The following is a 20,526-nucleotide window of genomic DNA, read 5'->3' as shown; positions in this document are numbered from 1 at the left end:
TGTGTTCCAGCTTTCATTAGTTCTTGTGAAAAATTATCAAAAGTCACTGTGGGGTGAATTTTGTCTTCTGTTCTTCAAGTCTCTGATCACAACTACTCCTTTTGGTACTGTAATGATCAGAAGGAAAGATGTTGCATCCTTTGACCCCCTTAATACCAGGGAAATGCTAATTTTTGCCTTCCTCACCCTTGGCACACACTGTCAGAGTTTCCTCTTGTCCTCCTCAGACAGCAGATTTCAGGCTCCCGTTTGCAGCCGTCCCACCAACAGGCAGAACTTCAACCACTACATTTTTGTGCTCGTCCACTCTTCTCCCATCCCTCAGGAAAACAAACAGAAGAGGCCACAAAGAAAACAAAACAAGAAAGAAAACAAAGAGGAAAGCAAAGGAAGGACCGTTTTTTCAGATTAACAAAGCAATCAGGCCCCAAAGCCGGTGATCAAAAGCCCCAACCCGCGCAGCGCCCGGAAGGAGCGAGGAGCAGCAAGAACACAAAGGAATTCCAAAGGAATTCCAAAAGAATTCCAAAGGATTGCCAAAACCTGTCCCGGCCGCGGCGGGACTCAGCTGTGCCTCGCTGGAGGCCGTGCCCAACGCGTCTCTGTGGCGCAATCGGTTAGCGCGTTCGGCTGTTAACCGAAAGGTTGGTGGTTCGAGCCCACCCAGGGACGGCCGCGACTCTTTTATGCCGAGCTGTGTGTTTTTTCCTGCCCGCCTGCAAGACGCGGCAGCTGTAGCGGCCCGCGCCGCCTTTATAGTGGCGGGAGGTGCTGGAGACGCGCTTTTTGCTCCGGGAGCTGCTCCTCCTGCCCCGCCGAGAGGAGTTTCACCCACGGCCGGCTCCGGGTGCTCGGTCCAACTGGCCAAGGGGGCCTGCAGGGAGAGCTCACCCCAACGGCAGTTTCCGTAGTGTAGTGGTTATCACGTTCGCCTAACACGCGAAAGGTCCCCGGTTCGAAACCGGGCGGAAACACGATGTTTTGTCTTTTCCCTTCCCGTGTCACCGCGGCCGCGTTTCCCGGTTCCTTCTTCGGCGGCCGCGTGGGCACATTCCCCGCCCGGGGTGGGAGAGGGCGAGCGGCCTCCTGGGAGTAGGGGCAGGGCGGGGGGCTGGACTCAGCCTCTGCTTCGCTCCCACGCACGGACAGCTCGGAAAACGCGTATTTCACTGGGAAGATCGCCCAGAGGAGGGGAAATGAGCGTCAGCTGAAACAGTCTGAACGTCATCAGAAAACGTGGGACAAATACTACAACCACTTGCCGTGGGCATTACAGAAGCCCCTTTAGATATTAACTTATAAGAAAAGAGTAATGTTGGTCGGGGAAGAAGCATCTCCTGAGAGCTGAGAACATACGCTGGAGACACCCAGCCCCGACTTCCTTACACTTATTTCCCAGCATTTCCTCTCCTTGGTGAGCCCTGTGGCTCCACCGTGTTCTCCTGGGCTGTGCGGCTTCAGCACCTCCCTGGCAAACAACCACACCGTCCTTGTGCACGGCAGTGTAAAACTAAAAATGCCTTAAACTCCATCAGCCTTGTTATCCCACTAAGCTTCTCTTCTCTCTTGCTCTGCCTGCATGCTGTCCTAGATCCATAGTTAGACTGGGAGTTCTTGAGAGACCAAATCCTGGTGGACTTCAAAGCACAGCACACACTTTTGAGCATAAGCTGCTCAAAAGGTAATGTGCTTTGCTCTGAGCACGGAGGGGCTCACCTCAAGAGCAGCTGTTTAGCTTTGCAAAAGGAACACAGGCAAAACACAGTGGCTCTTGCTGATATATTGTCGGGAAGGGAATAATTACTTAAAGCAAAAAGCAGCGATGGAAGAATAAATGGCAATAGCCAGCCATGAAAAACACGAAGATCAGAATCAGATTTGAAATCAGCACTACAATAGGTTTCTTGAACAGTGCTCTAGCAGGTACACACACAGCTAGAAACCATCCAGGCAGCTCCTTCGCAGATGTGTTGGCTTATTGGAGGCAGGATGCAAGAAGGCAGCCCTGTTTTTCACCCTTTCCTATGTTATAACAAGTGTTTGAATGTATCATCATTCAAGCAGTAAGATCTGAATCACAGCACCATCTCTGCAGAGCTGATCCCAAACTCTGAACGCCACAATTGTGCCTTTGCCAAACCAGAAGACACAGACTAACAAGACCCTGCAGAAGGCCAAGTGCTGGGTCCTGCTCCTGGGTCACAACAACACCAGGCAGTGCTACAGACTGAGGGCAGTGGCTGGGAAGCTGCCTGGTGGAAAAGAACCTGGGGGTGCTGGCAAACAGCAGCTGAACCTGAGCCAGGTGTGTCCAGGTGGCCAAGAAGGCCCATGGCATCCTGGCCTGGATCAGGATTCGTGTGGCCAGCAGGACCAGGGCAGTGATTGTCCCCCTGTCCTGGGCACTGGTGAGGCCACACCTCAAATCCTGTGCTCAGTTCTGGGCCCCTCACTGCAAGGAGGACATTGAGGGGCTGGAGCGTGTCCAGAGAAGGGACACGGAGCTGGGGAAGGCTCTGGAGTGCAAGTCCTGTGAGAAGCAGCTGAGGGTATTTATCCTGGAGAAAAAGAGGCTCAGGGGGGACCTTACTGCTTGCCACAACTGCCTGAAAAGAGAGTGTAGCCAGGTGGGGGCAGGCCTTTTCTCCTAGGTAATAAAAGACAGGATGAAAGGAAATGGTTTAAAGTTGTGCCATGGGAGGTGAGATTGGATGTCAGGAAAAATCTCTCTGAAAGGATGGTTATGAAAGAGACTGCCCAGGCAAGTGGTGGAGTCACCATCCCTGGAACTGTTCACAAAATGTAGATGTGGCATTTGGGAACATGGTATAGTAGTGAAGATGGCAGTGCTCAAAGCCATTAGACTTTGGGAAATTTACCCTAGAACACTGATAAAACCTCTGTAATACAGTGGCCAGCTTCTGATCACTACCTGTACTTACTGCTATATGCCCACCTGGTGCATTTCCAGTTGACAGAAAACTACATATTAATGGGAAATTAAAAACTGCATTTAAAAACTACTCTTAATATAAAACACCCAGTAACATTTCAAATTCCAACCATTTTCTTCGGTCATGGGGTTTTCATTCAACCTCAGCTGAATTCTCACTTGCACAGGATCGGAGGCAGTAAAATATTTATGGAAACAAACCAATCTGCCTTGCATCATCTTTAGTTTTCTGTTTCAGAAAAAAAGGCAGCAGGAACACACAGCACCAACAGATTTATTTTCATACCTACTTTAATTTCAAGTGCTATTTGTTAGCTCTTGGAGCTTCTATATATACCTGTACCCACACTGAATCCCATGCAGCTGCAGACCAAACACCCCCAACTTCAGATTGTGGAGGGGGTGCCAGTGGTGACCAGAGGTCCTTGCTTCTGTGTAGCAGGTGTGCCCCACATCTTCCCTCCTCTGCCATGAATTTCATTATAAACTTCTCCACCAGGGTCCACCAGGACCTCCTCATCGTCTAGCAGGATCTCTTCCTCCTGTTGCCCTGTGCATTCTGCACCACCAACCCTGGGCTTGCTGCTTTACTCACCCTGGGTCTGTGTTGTGTCCCAAGGCACTGGTGAAGGAGCTCCCATGTCACAGCTGCAGGTTATTGCATTCATGGATAAATCAAATTAATTTTGGTCAGCTTTTTTTTTTTTTGTTTCTTTTAATTAGGGAATTCACAAATGGGCAGACATTTCACAAGCAGTACACCAGCCCTTAACATTCAGAATCCATTCTGAATTGTATTTTGTAACATTACCAATCACAGTACTTAAAACAAAGAAGAAGCTCAAGTTCTTCACAATAACCTAAATTTCAAAAATGAAAACGTTCACTCCCTGAAGTACCAGCTTGATAACAATGTACAAAATTGCTGCAAAAATAAGTAGACACAGTGAGTTCAGGGCCACTGATAGTTTTCAAACACTTTTTAAACCTAGTTCAAACAATCCAAAACCATTAGAATCTGTAGCCATGCCTTACAATAACATTATGTTCAACTGTATTTACTGGAGAAGAAAGACTGAGCATTTAATGTTTTGAACTTGGGATCTAAAACAATGAAAAAATGGAGAACACCTCAGAAAATAGCTGATATAAAGACTTGCTGATAAAATCCTTATTTCCAAGAACAAGAAAAATGCACAGCTAATCTAAATTGGCATATAATACCCTCAGCTTTGTGTCTATGCATTTAAAAAAGACTCCAATCTAGCAAAATGAGATCTACACAAACTCAGAAACACCAAGGTGTGAATCCCCCTGCTTACTCACTGCTGTCTTGCCACATTTTTCCATTACTTTCTTCCTACTGACCTTTGCCTCTCCTTGGCATCTCACATATGGTTGGGGGTGCACTGTCTGAGTAATGAAAAACCCCAAGTGACAACAGTAATAGGCATTAACTTACAGTTAAATTAATTCTAAGAAACCTTTTTTTTATTAAATGTTTTTGCAGCTACGGAAAATTAACAGGTACATCTGATATTCTTTCTTAGTGATGCAAACTCTGGAATGAATCTTACTAATTCTACTTAAAAAAAATATCTGGCTCAGAAGATATTCTACAAGTTATATTTGCAGTTGCCCAGGATGAAAACTCAGTAGGTGCTGATAGAAAAATTTCTACCATACATCCATCTTTTCTTGGATCCAAGGGGTGTATACATCAGCATGAGCTTGTAGGACAGTAATTCTGTAAGGAACTGAATGCCAGCATAAAGTTTATAATGCTACAAATGATCATATAAGAGGATGCAAAATTGCCAAATTACAGAAAGTACTTGTTTTTTTTTTTTTAAATGTTGGACAAAATAACTTCAGGAGTTGAGTGGAAAATCACTACTACAAAAATAGTATCTCTTACCCATTACATCATCAAGACTACAGAACTCAAACTCATTAGAGTACGGAAGTTTTTCATATTAAAAGCAGCAAAAATTAAGACTCATAGGAGCTTTTAATTAAAATTCATCATATCTGACAGATAACTGCTTCTCAGAAAAAATAAAATTCATTAAACTCTGATTTGCTTGTCACAATAAAGTATTAGGAAAAGAAACAAAATTCTCAAATGTACATTGTTCAAGTACAGCCAGTGTGCAATTAAACTAGTTATAAAATATAATTTAGTAGTGCTTTGTTTCAAAATATACATAATACTGAAAAAATACTTAAACCCAAGAAACTGAGTATTTACCAAGTTTCAAACAGAGTTTCATCAAAATGAGGTAAATCTATGTCACCTGCCATTGAGCTTGGTGCTGAAATGGAGAACAGGTCTTCGAGGATATCATCTCTCGTAGGACTTCCAAAAGAAAGTTTTTTCACACTGTGTTTGTTTATTGCATCAAGCTCTGAATTAGTGTCCTTTACAGGACTGTGGTGATTGTGGTGCTCACTTGTCCCTGCTGCCTGTGGCACACTGGTGCTCTCATCAGGCACAGCTGTTGCCACGCTGCTGTGCACCATCTCCATGTACATACACTCATCTTCGCTCTTCGGAGCCTCCAAGGAAGCGACAGTGGAAGTAGGGGACAGTAATTCCGCCAGGATTTCATCAGTGTTGTCATGGCCTGGCACAGCCCCTGCATTAAACCCACATTCATTACCTGTGACATCAATCTGATACTGCAGCTCCCATAAAAAGCTCTGCAATAATTCACTGTCATTTTTAGATTCAGTCTGCGATGGGGTGCTCACATCGCCACTCGTAAGTCTTTCCTGTTTCGTCTGTTCCACTGCTAATCTATCCAGTGAAGCCAACTTCTTCTTCTTAGCATTAAGTTTTTTTAACAATTTTAGGCGAAGTTTTTTTGTTTTGTCACTGTCTGACTCTTCTGCCTTACCAGAGTTATAGCCAGGTGAAGGGAACTGAGTCACTTTACCTGAGGTACCCAACGTACTTTCTGACTTATTCCAAGTTGGACCTACATCAGTGGTATGATTTGCTGTTGGAAGACAAGTGCTTTGAGAAAATCCTTTGAAATTCGATGAAGGATGAGTATTATTACTCTGAGGAGCCAGTAGCTTTGGGGTCTTAGTTGTTTTCTTTGTACCTCTGCTCTGGAATCCACCAAAGTTACTTGCGCCCTTAGCTGGCAGCCGAACTTCACTTATTTTTTGCACTGAGGGAGTTTTGCAACTTCTCTCGTTCTCGGGAGCTGAGGCACTTGAAGGCATAAAAGAAGTATTCTTGATTAGTAATTTCTTTACCCAGCTTCCTACAAATCCTCCTTTTTGGTATTTGTGTGAAGGCTGAACTGAATTACTGGCACCAGAAGAACTGCCAACTTGAGAATTAACTACAGTTTTGCTTGCATCTTTCAAGTCAGGTGATTTTTGTGTAGTATTTTCTACTGCTAACAACTTCTTGTTTAGCAATAGTTCTGAATTTAATCCATGCTCTCTGTTAGCTAAATTAGTTCTGTCATTTAACTGAGAAGGCGATGAATCAGATGAATCAGGCTCGTGTTTTTTGGAAGGAGTAATATTTACTGGGTTCAACTCTTCTAGAGGCAAGCAAATACTGGAATTTTCATATAGCATGGATTTATTGTTCAGACCTAGACTAGTTCCAGCAAACTCTCCTGTATACGGAGTGCTAAGTGGAAAGGCCGGTTCCTGCTGTTGTGGTGTGCCCCATCCATCAAGAAGGTTATTTCCCACCATCCGTCCGTTAGGCAGCAATTTATCTTCTGAGTCAACTGGAACTTCTTCAAGCATCAGTGTTACAAGATCACCATCTGCTATGCTTTCTAAACCATGATGAACAATACTTTTGTCCTCAGCTACTTGCTGCTGTTTCTTCTCTGGAGTCCTCACAGAATCCTCTTTGTGGTGTTCTGCAGGTGTTCTGCAGACAGTGTTATCAAAACCACAATGCAACTCTGTGGAATTTGAATGCACATTATTAAGAGGAAGATCTTCACTATTTTTACTTTGGAACTGTGAATTCAGTTCTTCTGGCACATGGGATGCTTTCTTTTCCCAGATAACAATATAAATCTCTGAAGGAGGAACTTCAAACCTTTTACGTCTCTTGCAATATGGACCCTTTAAATCATCACATTCAAGCCAAGTTCCTGAAAAACAGAAACCAGTGCAGAGACTCAGAGACCTTTAAAATTTGTCACTATCCTCACACTTGTCAAGTATTTTTATTAACCCATTCCCCTGACAAGAAGAAAATAGAGGGCTTTTTGTTTTTCCTCCAGAGAAACTGGGAGACTTTCACTGTAAAAAGATCAAATATAAGAAAAACTGGCAGCAATATTATTACAGGTCAGAGTAGGTCAACCATAAAACAAAGCTACCTAAGGGTTTCTTTTGGCTGAAACATCTTGTCTGAAAATACCCTCCCAAGTCTGAGGCAAGAACCACCTCTCAAGTTGAGGTTCTCTGTAGACCTTTTCACTGCCTGGGTAGGGAGCACAGGGGCTAAAAACAAGCTTCTCTTTTTAATACTCTTGTCTCATCACCTGCAAGCTGTTCATAGATCATGAAAGAATATTTTACAGCTTCAAAAATTTTAAAATAGATATATATGACATACAGAAGGTTCTTAACTGGGCATTTCCCAGCTGCTTCCTCTTCCCATTTCATTTTTATTTCTGGCAGTATGACTTCGACAATTTTCATGTTGTCACAACACTTCATAAGACTGCACCCCATGCTCCCCTACAGAGGCACGATTATCAAAGTATCACCTTTTCACCTTCTCTGTTTATGGATCTTCCATCAGTGGTACAGCCATCTTACCATTAGTAATGTTTCTAACATGGATTTGTGCCTCCCACCCCTGAGGTGCCGTAAAGTTCAGATATAAAAAATAACTTCATTAATTGCTCATAGTACCATAGGTTACCTTGCTTCCAGCCAAGAATGGATGAATCACTGGTTTAAAAATAAACAACACTATTTGTTCCACAGTCATGGTCAGACTGCATTTTTTAACTTTGACAAAGTTATGAAGGGAAAAAAACTCTATAGCCAAATTACTTTTTCCAGTAAATGCACTGTAAGACAGCACAATTCAGTTAAACCAAACTAAAACCTTCACTCTGAGAAACAAGTCCCCCTAGTTATTCGCAACATTTTAATTAGAATGCAGACAAAAGAAATCTTTGTTATTGTATATCGATGGTTGAGATTACTACAGTAAAATTTTTCATGTAGACTCATGAAATATTATGGTAGATAAGAACCATAAACTCTTATCTTATCTCTCTCTTTTATGAGGAAAGACTGAGGGAGCTGGGCCTGTTCAGCCTTGATAAAAGACAACAGAGAGGGGACCTCATCAGCACCTGTAAGGATCCAGAGCGAGGTGTCAGAGCACAGACCCAGGCTCTGCTCAGCAGTGCTGAGGTATAGGACAGAAGGCAACGGGCAGAGACTGACACACAGAAGTTCCACCTGAACGTGAGGAAGAATTTCTCTACTGTGCAGTGACCTCACACTGGAACAGGCTGCTCAGAGAGGTTTCAGAATTTCCTCATAGAAAATATTCAAGAACCATCTGGATGCCATGTGATCTGGGATGACCATGCTCGAGCAGGGAAATTGGATGACCCCCTGTAGTTCCTTCCAACCTGACCCATTCTGTGATTCTTACCATCAGAATTCAAAGACCAGCTTATGAAGTGCTTCTTATCTGTTTGGTACTGAACAACAGATGTTATCTGGTAGGTGCCTTCCTCAAATTGAAACGAGTATTTCTCCAGGTTGTTATGTGGCAAGCCTTCCACAAAATGTAATGTTAATATTGAGGGTACTCTGACAAAGAAACGGTAAAGAACCAGTTTATTACAATAAAACAGTGGCAAAAGTTCCTAAAGAAAAAGTAGAACATCTCTAATAGTATGTAGTTCTGTCCTTACTATTCTATTTCCTCACAGACTCTTCAGATTGCACAGTAAGCACAAAGGGAAAAGACTATCCCAACTGGATATTCCATTTAATTATAGATTAGGGGGAAAAAAAACAACACCAAATAAAGGATTTGGGGAGTGGGGAAAAGTCGAAAAAAATCACGACTGTGCCATAAACACAGTAGTAAGGGACATTGTTCCCAAGTCAAATAAGTAAACAAGTGATCAAATAACTTTCATCCAGAGTAGGGGCTTTGAAAAGGCTGACACTGGATATCAGTTGCCTGTATTTACTATTTGATAGTTAAGTATTTATGACCTAGCTCAAACACATGTGCTGGTCAGCATGTTAAACACTGCTCTGTTTAATGTTTAATAAACACTATTTGCTACTTCAGCTTTTAAGAATGATCTAAAATCTTTAAAAGTGAGTACTGATCAGAGTTTAAAGTTTAGAATTTCTGCACACCCACAGTAATAATTTAGTTTCAAAAGTCATAGGTTCAATAAATGAAGTCTCAGAACTTTATGTACGTTACTTTCAAGTTCACATATTCAAACTTACTTTTCCAGGATCATCTGTTGTCTTTGAGATGTATTACCACAGTTATTACATGGTCCAGTATGAACAGCGTTAAGTGGATGCCAATCAGGGATTACATTTGTAAATGTTGTTAGTGTTTTCTTCAATCTGGACACACATTAAATGAGTAAACTGAGTTAGTGATCAGAAAACAATAAATATACATACTTTACCAGGAAACAAGTCATAAAAACATTATAGCAAATCCAAATTCTATTCAAGCTCATGCCATTTGTATGGAATTCACTGTGACAGCACCAAATCCAAGTCAGCCCTGAATTCAGTTCTGCCAAACAGTATCAATCACAATTTGTTTTCAGCAGCCCTGTGCCTTCAGTTTCACATTATTTGCTTTTTCTCCCTTTTAATGTTATCTGTTTCCTTTCCAACATAAGACAGAGGTTGTACCAGGATCTGCATTATTTACTAGCTAGTACAGAATCTTAAGAAGAGAAAAAAAGCAGCAACAAATTACCTGAGAATCCATGTTATACAGTGTCTTGTTTTTAAAAACCAGTACATTCATAGCAGAGATCACAACGAGGTTACATTGTATGAAAAATACAATGTACGGAATATTAAAGTGAAGTAAAATAGTTTATTCGTTCATTAGCCACAGAAAGGACTTCCTCTATACTCAACCAAAACTACAGTTTTCAACTTTTGAAAAAGCAGAGAATGTAACAAAGGCTCTTGAAGACATCCTATTAACCAGGACTACATATTAACTTTCCAGAATAACAGATAGAATTAATCTCATGTCACATAGGGGTCTAGAATTTTATTATATAAGCCTAAGAGGATGGAGAGAAACAGATGTTTTTCAAATAAAATGAGCTGTCTTCTGAAGGTGTCTCTCTTTTCCTGCTGACTTTAAAAGGAGCCTAAATTATGAACTTATACCTGTGGCTACACAAAACTAAATCAATTTCCAAGAAATTACTGCCCTGTAGTACTATTTTAAAATAGATAAACTATGGTATAGAATCTCTGATTCTTTGTAACCCAAGTGAATATTCCAGGTATTTCTCAATAGCAGAAGTGTACTAGACATACATTCTTTAGAACCACAACAATTTGTATACTCTCAGGAAAATATCAGAGTGAGTATGTCTAGAGACTCACACAGTTACCTATTTTCTCTTTCTTAATTAATTGATAACATGGTTGCTTAAGACATGGAACAGCAGTAAACTATTTGCAAATGAAAAAACAGATCATGTAAAACTTCAAAAACAAGCTTAAACTAGAAATCAGAAGAAAACCAACTATTATATACAGATTTAAAAAGGTAAGGTAGAACAGCTAAATAGAAGCTACTTATATAAAAATCTCACCGGTCCTGGTATTTGTAGCCACAACGTATACATTCAAACTTCCATGAAAAGGAATGCAGGAATAGGTTCTCAGCTTGTAGATCTGCTTGTAAAAGTTGCTGAAGTGCAAACACTGGATTCTTCATATTACCTTCAAAGATGGGGCAAAAAATATGGTCACTAAATATCTGAAATCACCTTTCAGTACCTCAAAAAGGAAGAAGATAAGCTTATAACTATGATTTAAATTTCACTTATTATTTCAAGGCTATATTTGTAATTCTCACAGCAAAGGGAGTGATCCATGTTATTAGGTTGTTATCAGCGACAATGTCACGATACATCATAATTACTGCTCTCTAAAAAGTCAAAATGGGCAAAGGACAAACAAAGGATCATACTGTAAAATATGTGCAAGTCACCAACAGAAAAAAATGTATTTCCAAACTTTCTTGTATGCATACACACACTTATACTTCTATGTATGACATAAAAGGCTTTACATCTAGGGTTTCCTGAAAGTAATTACTGAGACACTGCACTTACTACTTACCCAATTCACAACCCAGCTGAGGCTGAAGTTCTGTAAACATTTCCTTTCTAATTTCATTGAGCTGAGATTCTGCTTTTGGAAGAACATCTAAAGAAAAAAATACATATGTCTTCATGTAGTCATGTGTAACAGGCCCCACATCTTTTCACACACACATGTATCCCCAGCATGCACTTCCTCTCTGCACAGCAATGCTTTCATAGTGACCTATACTTGAATAAGACTTGTTGGTAGAACAGCCAATTCTTGGTATTAATCCATTTGAAAATTAGAGAAGAATTTACACAGCTTACTCACAGTTTGCTGCAATCTGCTGGCTAAAAACTACTTGCACTGACTTAAATTATGATTAAGAGCCTGCACCAACAGCTTTGTAGTGAAAAATTTTAAGGATAGTGTAACCACACATTACAAATCCTGAAGATTCAGAGATTAAAAGAAAATTTTAAACTTCAGCATTAAGACCAAAAGCACAAAAATTTGCTTACATTCTTTCTAAGGTTATACAATTCAAACAATAAAACATCTAAATGTATTGTCTCAGATTAAATACCAATTCCAAGTGAGCCTTTAAAGTAGTAAAAATAATTTTAAATTTAAAAATAACTTTTTAATTTATATCTCTTAGTATTTTAATTTTGCATGTTGTTTAAACATAAATACATCCTTTAAGCACAAGCAAGAACATAACTTCTTCTACACAATCATGATCATAACCTGCAGAAATTAAGGGAAATATACAGAATAGTTGTTGAAAGTGCTTATTACACAGAAACTGTGTATACCTCGTGGCTATACTGCTTTTGATTGCCTCTAAAAGCAGTTGTATGCAAAAGATACTGTAAAATTACACAGAAGAGCAGAATGAATTCTACACCTATTCTCCACAAAAATACTCTTCATCCAATCCCCTCTCCACTATTACTAAATAAACTAATAAAATAGTAAATAGCTAGTAAAATAGAAAATAAACTAATTTGTTTTGCATCAATTGAAAGGAAAAGGTTCAAGTTCTTTCAAAACAACACTGTATTCCAACACTTAACATTTCCATTTAAGGGTTACTGCACACCAGAGCTCCTTTGCAAACACAACCTAACAAAGAAAAACATCTCAGACAGGTTCCAGGATGGCAGAGAGCTTCCCAGTAACAGCTGAGCACCTAAACTCAAGCAGCCTGACTTCCTGGCAAGCACTGTACATGAACTAGTTCAGAATATTTTGGGGTTTTCTCCCAGCTTTGTAACATGGATTAAACCACTTTTGATACACATTATTTTTTCCAGGAAAGACAGAACCTTATTCAAGTTACCTAGGGCTGTTCTGTGACTGTGGATTATATATTCAAACATACACAGTCCAACAGAATGTCCACTGAAATTCAGGAGAGCTACTGGCAAACCAGAGAGCTTTATTCCTTCTGTAACAGATCATATCTTAGGAGTTTAGACTTATGACACCAATGGTTCAGTTCAAGAGAAATAAAAAACCCATGATCTTAGTTTAGGAGTCTTGAACAGAATCCACAGAACAGAAAATGACTAAAGGCCACACCAGTAGAATACAGTGACACATCCTCCTCAGTTAAGCTGAGTTGACTGTTAACCTCCTGTTAAGGGTTACTGAGTACTCACTAACCCTTTCCAGACCCTGTGATCCAGGTTAACGTGTTTGACTGCTTCTGACTGAAGCAGGTTAGGAAACACTGTCATCTACAGCAGCTTGCAGACCTCGGGGGAAGCATTCCTTCAAAGAGCACAGCTGGAGCCAGTACACTGCACACTCCTGGCTTTACTATTTTCAGTGTGACAAGGCAACTGCCCATTTACACAAGGATATAAACCACAACAGAAATTGTTTTGAGGATCAAGATTAGAAGAGTATCCTACTATTTAACCAACAGAGGGGAAGGAAACAAAGTAAGGGTGAATTACATAAATAATTCATAATATCTTTATGTTGGATATGACAAAAAAAATTAAGACATTCTTGCTGTTTGATACCTTCAAAAAGTGCATGTTTGCCCCACGGAAAACCATTTCAGATGCTACCAGGATTTTGCTAGATAAAGTACAATATTCTGCAAATTCATGGTAATAGTTATATCTTTTGTGATCTTGAAATAGAATGGAGGTATATATAAGTGTGCCGTAGTAAATTCCACAGATTTGTGGCAAGTAAGTCTGACTACAAGAAAACAGCAGTTAAATTTACTCACCTTTTACTTTACTCCTTTTACAGGTATTCAGAAGAAGAGATGCTTGATTATACTTTGTTAAGAGTTTCTGGAGTAAACATTTTCCATCCTTATATTCTTCTGCCAGAGCAGATTTTAATGTTTCTAAGTGTACCAGTGCTGACAAAATACAGTCTAACCAACAAAGATTATGCATGTTTCTCCACTGAAGACACAAATCTCTGTTATTAGTGGGACCTTTATCCTCTTTGAGAGAAATTTCCGATGCTGTTGATAAAACCTCTGAATTTGGCAATGGTTGTGTTTTGAGACTAGAAGACTTTGGTGGACTTTCCTGGTAGTTGTTGGTCTTGGTGGTTGTTTCAAAATCCACCTTCTGCATACAGGACCCCACCTGGCTGCCAGGGTTTTGCCAGTCATTTTGTAATGCATCATGTAGGCTTGCCTTGGGAATACACAAACTATTCTGGTAGCCTTTCACAACAGAGTCTGCATTAATGGTGTGCTCAACATTGAGCACGTTGTTAGTTCTTCCTTTTTTTGGATCTGATTCAACAGCAGAAAAGTCACTGGTATCACCCAATTTCCTTTTCTTGTGAGTAGATGGAACTTGATGATTTTCTGAACCAGCAGAAGTAATTATGCTGTTTAATGGTTTATAACCAAGTGGGTAGATACACTAAAGGAAAGAAAAAAGGTTACAGTGAAATCTACAAAGCAATTTCAGGCAAACAAGAGCTAAAGGAAGTACAAAACACACTTTTAAAATGGAGCTGAATCACAAAACCATAAAATAGCTTGGTTTGGAAAGGACCTTACAGACCATCCAGCTCCAAACCCTTTGCCATAGGCAGGGACATCTTCTAGTGGACCAAGTTGCTTAGACCCCCATTCAACTCAGCCATAGGGACTTCTGTAAAGTCATCTTCTAATTAAATCAGTACATATATTCAACATAGGTATGACAGCAAGGGTGTGTTATCCCACCACTGTCTTACAAGCAACTGTGAAATAAATACATCAGTTGTGATGCTTCAACACTACTTCTCCAGTAAATTCTTCCAACCTCTGCAAACAACCTGGTTTTGCTAAGAAGAGTCCTCTTGTCTTACTCTGTTAAATCCATTCATTTAGGGTACAGATTTGACATTATCATCTCATACCTGAGAGACTACTGGTGCCCAAGCTAGCAGGGTATCTTTCAGGCTAGCTCAATGACCAGGTGGCAACCAGAATACAGACAAATTCCTATTACTAATGTCCAGAACTATACTGTAAATAGTTAAAAGCAGGATAGAATGGGAAAAAAACCTTTAAAACCCATTTCTAGTCCAGTTTCTACTAATTTAAGGGCACCAGTCTGTTTGGAATTGCTCTACCCTCCCCACATATATGGAGCAGACATGGAAATAGGTAGCATACATGGAAATACATGGAAAGAGGTAGTAAAATCACAACTCAAATATTAAGCAGCACAGAAATCCAGCTAAGGTTAAAATTAAAAAGAAAAAAAAAAAAAGAAAGAAAACTACTGTATTTACAATTATAAACCTGTTTGCATTATCTGGACTTGAAGGGAAAATGGGAGACTCAGATCTGCTAGAGTTATGCACTAGTTACATGGATCACCAAATATTCACCTTCTACTCTGACTTGTATAAAAATTTATTTAGTACAACTTGCAATCCCTTGTTACATGAGTCTCCTTTATTTCATTTTAACTTATTCTTTTCAATCCTTTAGGGTAGCTACCTACACACTACATATACACAAGTTAGTTCTGTTTGTCCCTATTTGCAAGCAAATATCCTGCAGCATAAAGACACACAGGGGTCCTATTTCAAGAGTCTGCTTACCACCAACAAAATCATGGATTTAGAGAGGTGTAACTGCTGAAGGTAAAGGCCTCTGCAGGGCCAAATAAAACTCTTTATTAGTGCAATACCTGAGGATTTTCACAGAGGAAAATGGACTCTTGAAAATTAAGGCGGTAAGTCCGTAAACCCTGGATCTGACCCTTCTCTTTGCAGACTGGACAATACTCGTGTGCAGTTGTTTCCACAGGATTACAGTTCTAAAATAAAAACAAACCAAGAAAGATAAAGTAGCATAAATTTATGTATTTCATCCATTATCCCAAGGTATACTTATCAAGGTACAAAATTATTGTTCAGCTTCTAGATATAATACAATACAATATAAAAAAGCAAACTTCATTGGTTTCTTTTTTATTATTTTTAATATATTTGTATGGTAGCATGTTTTAAATAAATTTATACTTTTATTTAAATATTCAAGTAAGGTGTCTTTAACAACACAATTATGCACATTTTATTCTACTTGAACTAAACCACAGGATCCTTATTGCCAGGAACACAATCTCAGATCTTTGAAAGATGAATCGATTTTCATAGGAATGCAAACAGTTATAAAAACAGTGCCAGTAAAAAACACATAGGCACATATTTACTTAGAATAATCTTTCGCCATTGTTATAGATTTCCGTGGAAAATAATTTTGATTTTTTTTTTTTTTTTGTAAAATTAAGACCAATTAAAAATCTCTCAAAACAGAGAAAAATATGAACTTTGCACATATGTAAAACAAGTTTCAACTGACTTTTCCCAAATACCCCACCATGTGGAGTGTCGATTTCCCTATACCAGTCCCTTCTCCAATCACTTGCAAACCATTTGTAGTCTTCTGGGTATCCATCACTCTGAGCCACTGGCTAATTTATGTCACTTGTAACAATGTCATGATCACTAAGGATTTTTCAAAGACTCCTGAAAAATAAGAAGTGAATAAAACAATTAAAGAATAATTAGACTGATGTTTGGGGGAAAAGAAATACCAATAACAATGCAACTTGCATAATTTGTGGAAATTAATTCAGAAGAGTATTTCCTAAACTGAAAATACTTTTTTTTCGTTCTAGTGCAGACTATGAACTCAAAACTTTAAATTAAGTACTAGAGGGACCCAATCCTGCTCCTGTTGACTTGAAACTAACTAGAATAAATATTTATCTCTTCAAGATGCATGAGGAAGTTGTTGAATTGCAAAGTCATCAATGCAGTACCTTTCCTTCAGCCACAACTGTTCCCTTTTTATTATTTCACTGGAAACATTCTCTCCCACATCACAATGTCCTTTCAACCCTATTATACAGTACAGCAACAACTCCTTACAAAAAAATTTCTCCAGGCATTCTTGAGACCAGTGTAAATACCAGTTCAACCTAAATCTACTTATAATATTTGCCAAGAAGAGACTCTACAGAACTGCATGGAATGCTAAAAACCAACAGAGCATGAATTAAAAATGCACAACAGAAAAACACAACCACTCAGATTTCAAATCAGAACCCCTTGGCAATTTAAGAGTGGGTCAAAATGAGATGATATCCTGTTGATATTTTCAGTCTGTCCAGCAGCACTTTTCAGAATTATCTGGCTGCAGCATGTAGGGACAGTATTCCCTGACTGATGAAACTAATGGTTACTTCATAGAAGGCAAGAACATAAAAATATCAATCCATGTGCCTTAGAGCACATTTAGCTTTCAAAGTAATGTTGTAGGGTGCACAGGAAACAGCACAGACCAGGGCTCATGCAAGGTGAAAATTAATGAATGAGCTCAAGGTATACAAGCTTGTTGGAGTACAAAGGAAAGACAAGCACCCTGACTTTTCACACAGCAGCAACAGCACGACCACACTGCAACTCAACTCTTTTATCATTTATTTAGTCTAGCCAGAAAGGTGACTTGTTTTATACAATTACAAGTTGTACTGATAACAATCTTTATCATAGACTATATCATACTAAAATACATAACTTTATTTTCCAAGGGACTTTTAGTCAATTTTTTGGCATGAAGCAGCCTCAGCGCTCCAGAGCAAATAAAAAACAGATCACATGACAGAAACTCCTGAGAAATTTTGCACCACAAAAATTCAACACACACTCAAAAGGTTAGTATCACTAAGAACCTGGAGGTTGTTCTGTTTTAAGCATGCCCCTTGGTTTTATAGAACATATTTATTTCTTTGCAAGGCCCTGTTTACCCTATCAGCTCTCTCAAAAGAAAAGCAAGTGGTTTTTTTTTTGGTTGTGCTCAGTTTCTGTTACTTCTGCTTTTCTTTTTAAAGCTTAAATACTGAGATGTATAAGATGTTCTGAGATGTACAATACTTCCCCCAGCTATAATCACCTAGCCAACAGCACCACAATACTGAAATAAAGATTATTTCTCTTACTAATATAATAGCATTTTTAAAAAATTAATTATCCTTTTAGTTGAAAGACAAACTACAACGAGCAAATAAAATGGGTCTGCCAGTACTAGATTTGCAGAGTGGTACCAAGAGGTCTGCCTGTACACTTCAAAGCTTCTAGTATTACAGAAAGGTATTGGTGATCTTTGCACAGTGTACAAACACTGGGCATCAGATCAATACTGACAACAAAAACAGCCAAGTAAAAGACTTCTCCATCGAGTACTGCAACAACTCATTGTAGCCATGTACAATAACTGCATTATAGATGGGAAATTACACAGGGATGCACATTCAACTTTACCAGGTCATGTTCTAAACTATTAATGCTACTTTCCTTCTTTAAGTTGGAATATTGAAAAATGTAATGCAAATATGCTATGGATGTGGCTTAATTATCACTATGCTGTGGCTATACTTCCTTCAGTAGATGTTATCTACCAGCTTGCTGCTACACAACTGGGACATCACTTTTCTCTTTTATTTCCCTTCTCCCTACTTTCCCTGACTGCTCATGTCCTCATCAGACTTTCTACGAACTAAATGAATTCATAAAACAGCAGAAAATTTAGTGAAGCACAAGTTTTTCTGCTATTCCAGGGAATTAAATTGGCCATTGAAAATTCCAATGATTATGGAAGGCAGAAGACAGAAAATAAGGTAAAGATGAAGGATTAGACATATGGGCTTAAACTAGAACTGTTACATGCCTAAGGAGATGGCTATATGGCCCCATCCAGCTGCAGCTCTATGTACCAAGCACAAACCAGTAATGAGTGGTGTCCCTCAAGGGCCCATATCAGAGCCAATACTGTTTATTATCTTCCAGCAAAGACACACAGACTGTGGGATCTGGATTGTGCCCCCCAGCCTGCTCTGGTGAGACTCCACATAAAGAGCTGGGCACTGAGTAATGATGTGACCTGCTGGAGCAAGTGCAGAGCATCTCTCCCACTAAGAAAGGCTGTGAGGGCTGGTATTGCTCAGCCTGGAGGAGAGAAGGCTCTGGGGAAACCTTACTGCAGCCTTTCAGTATTTAAAAAAGGCTTATAAGGAAGAGATAGAGACCTTTTACTGGGATCTGTAGTGACAGTACAATGTGCAGTGTTTTTAAATATAAAGAGGGCAGATTTAAATTGGATTAAATGAAGAAATTCTCTACAATCAGGATGGTGAGGCACTGGGAGAGGTTGCTCAAGGAAGCTGTAGATGTTTCATCATTGGGAATGTTCAAAGCCAGGTGGGACAGAGCTTGGAAGAACGTGGTCTAGTGGAACATGTCCCTTCAGCAGGGGGATTGGAACTAAATGATCTTTAAAGGTCCCTTCCAGCCCAAACCATCGCATCAAACAATTCCATGGAAAAAGGGACCAGGGCCTTTTTGATAATAACTGTACCTTGTGAGATGGTACCTTACGAATTACAATCAGTTACAAACTGCCAAAAGCAGGCAACAGCACAGTGAAGAGAACATCTCCTAGTTTAAAGGCTAAAAAGACATTTAAAAATGTCTTTTTGTATATCACCTTACAAGTCTTGTTTCTTTCTTCAAGGGGGTATTGAAAATATTAAAACAAATGTGAAGAAAAAAAAAGTGTTGTCAGTTACCTTTCCATTCTTTACACAGTAATAAATCAGAGTATTAAGATTTTCTTTATTTGCAAATAATCAAATCACAGTCCCTCCTTCAAAAATCGACAATTTTGGCCATGAAATGTATTTTGTTACATCTAACAGTAATCTCATTCCTGTGACAAAGCAACCCTCCTTCCAGCACAGCCTGTAAGTACTGGGCAGAACTGCAAAGCTCTGTGATGTGGGAGCAAATATGAATTTCTTTCCTGAAAATAGCCTAACAGTCTAAGCAAAAAAGCTGATGACACTACAAAACAAACCAGTGTGCAACATCATTACTCCACTATTCTAAGAGCTTCTTCTACAGGCAGACTTCTCTGAGACCACACATTAAATGCTTTAATGGGTGTGTGGTAAGGGATGGGGACTACGTTCTGCTGGCAAATCACTCAGTCCCTCTGAAACAAAAGCACAGCCTAGAGCAGTGCAGTTTATTACAAGACTCCAGGAGGGCAGGCAGGCGGTGTGTGTCCCAAGGCAGTGGCAGTGAGGCACGGGGGTGGATGCCCCCTAAGCAGCCGTGAGGCAGGGCCGGCCCGCTGCGGGGCTGCCGCCCTCCCTCGGTCCCTCCCACACCCAAACTTTCGGATTTCTCAGAGAAACCCGCGGGCAAACTGCCTCCTGAGTTCCTACTCCACATCCAGAGAGATCCACACGCTACGGAAAGACTGCAGGAGAAAAAAAGCGTTCACAGGGTTAATGGCCGAGCACCAGAACACCGTCCCGGGGCGAATGCGTGCGGACACACGCGGTTCCTCCGCGGGCGCATCTCTGACGAGCGAGCCGCGCAAGGCCCACACCCTTCCCGCGCTGCTACTGACATGAAATACTCAGTCGGCATTTCGGGACCCGCCAGACGCCCCCGCTCTCCGCCCCGGCCGCACCGAAGGGCCCCGGGCAGCCCCGGCCCGCTGCGCTGGCGGCCCCGCTCTCACCTGCGGCCGCCGCCGCCGCTCCCTGCTCCCGCCGCTGCCCCGGGCCCGGCCGCGCTTGGCCTCCGCCGCGCAGCTTCCGGCGCGCGCCCGCCGCCATGCGGGGCTGCCATGCGGCACCGCCCCGCCCCGCTCCCGGCAGCCGGCGGGGGCG

At 40.5% G+C, this 20,526-nt stretch overlaps 1 protein-coding gene and 2 non-coding genes across 5 annotated transcripts; 2 read left to right on the top strand and 1 right to left on the bottom strand.

The window, feature by feature from the left end:
• Nucleotides 1–598: 598 nt before the first annotated feature.
• On the top strand, nt 599–672 carry TRNAN-GUU (transfer RNA asparagine (anticodon GUU)). Its single transcript has one exon. It is a non-coding gene; the product is annotated as a tRNA-Asn (tRNA).
• A 229-nt stretch (nt 673–901) lies between these two features.
• On the top strand, nt 902–974 carry TRNAV-AAC (transfer RNA valine (anticodon AAC)). The gene has a single exon. It is a non-coding gene; the product is annotated as a tRNA-Val (tRNA).
• A 2,674-nt stretch (nt 975–3,648) lies between these two features.
• USPL1 (ubiquitin specific peptidase like 1) lies at nt 3,649–20,469 on the bottom strand. 3 transcript variants are annotated; one of them, XM_056500654.1, is made up of 9 exons: nt 20,376–20,469; nt 16,146–16,312; nt 15,472–15,600; nt 13,548–14,205; nt 11,330–11,416; nt 10,798–10,927; nt 9,443–9,568; nt 8,622–8,782; nt 3,649–7,089 (listed from the first exon to the last, which is right to left on the bottom strand). In XM_056500654.1, exons 2-9 carry the CDS (start codon nt 16,239–16,241, stop codon nt 5,201–5,203), a joined length of 3,276 nt encoding a protein of 1,091 aa, XP_056356629.1. In that variant the 5' UTR covers nt 16,242–16,312; nt 20,376–20,469; the 3' UTR covers nt 3,649–5,200. The 3 variants fall into 3 exon arrangements, with proteins under 3 accessions (XP_056356629.1, XP_056356646.1, XP_056356638.1); XM_056500671.1 differs by lacking the exon at nt 16,146–16,312; XM_056500663.1 differs by lacking the exon at nt 20,376–20,469 and having other exon boundaries at nt 16,217–17,319.
• Nucleotides 20,470–20,526: the final 57 nt, after the last annotated feature.

This window comes from Oenanthe melanoleuca, chromosome 1 (assembly GCF_029582105.1).
Source record: "Oenanthe melanoleuca isolate GR-GAL-2019-014 chromosome 1, OMel1.0, whole genome shotgun sequence".
NCBI classification, from domain to species: domain Eukaryota; kingdom Metazoa; phylum Chordata; class Aves; order Passeriformes; family Muscicapidae; genus Oenanthe; species Oenanthe melanoleuca.
Note: the sequence above shows the minus strand (reverse complement) of the source record. Positions and strands in the feature narration are given on the sequence as shown.

Coding starts and splice junctions, on each gene's coding strand:
- USPL1 (XM_056500654.1), bottom strand. CDS start 16,241: ATGGATACCCAGAAGACTACAAATGGTTTGCAAGTGATTGGAGAAGGG. Junction 14,206..15,471: donor TCCTCTGTGAAAATCCTCAG/GTATTGCACTAA, acceptor TCTTTCCTTTAG/TGTATCTACCCACTTGGTTA. Junction 10,928..11,329: donor TCAGCTGGGTTGTGAATTGG/GTAAGTAGTAAG, acceptor CCATCTTTGAAG/GTAATATGAAGAATCCAGTG.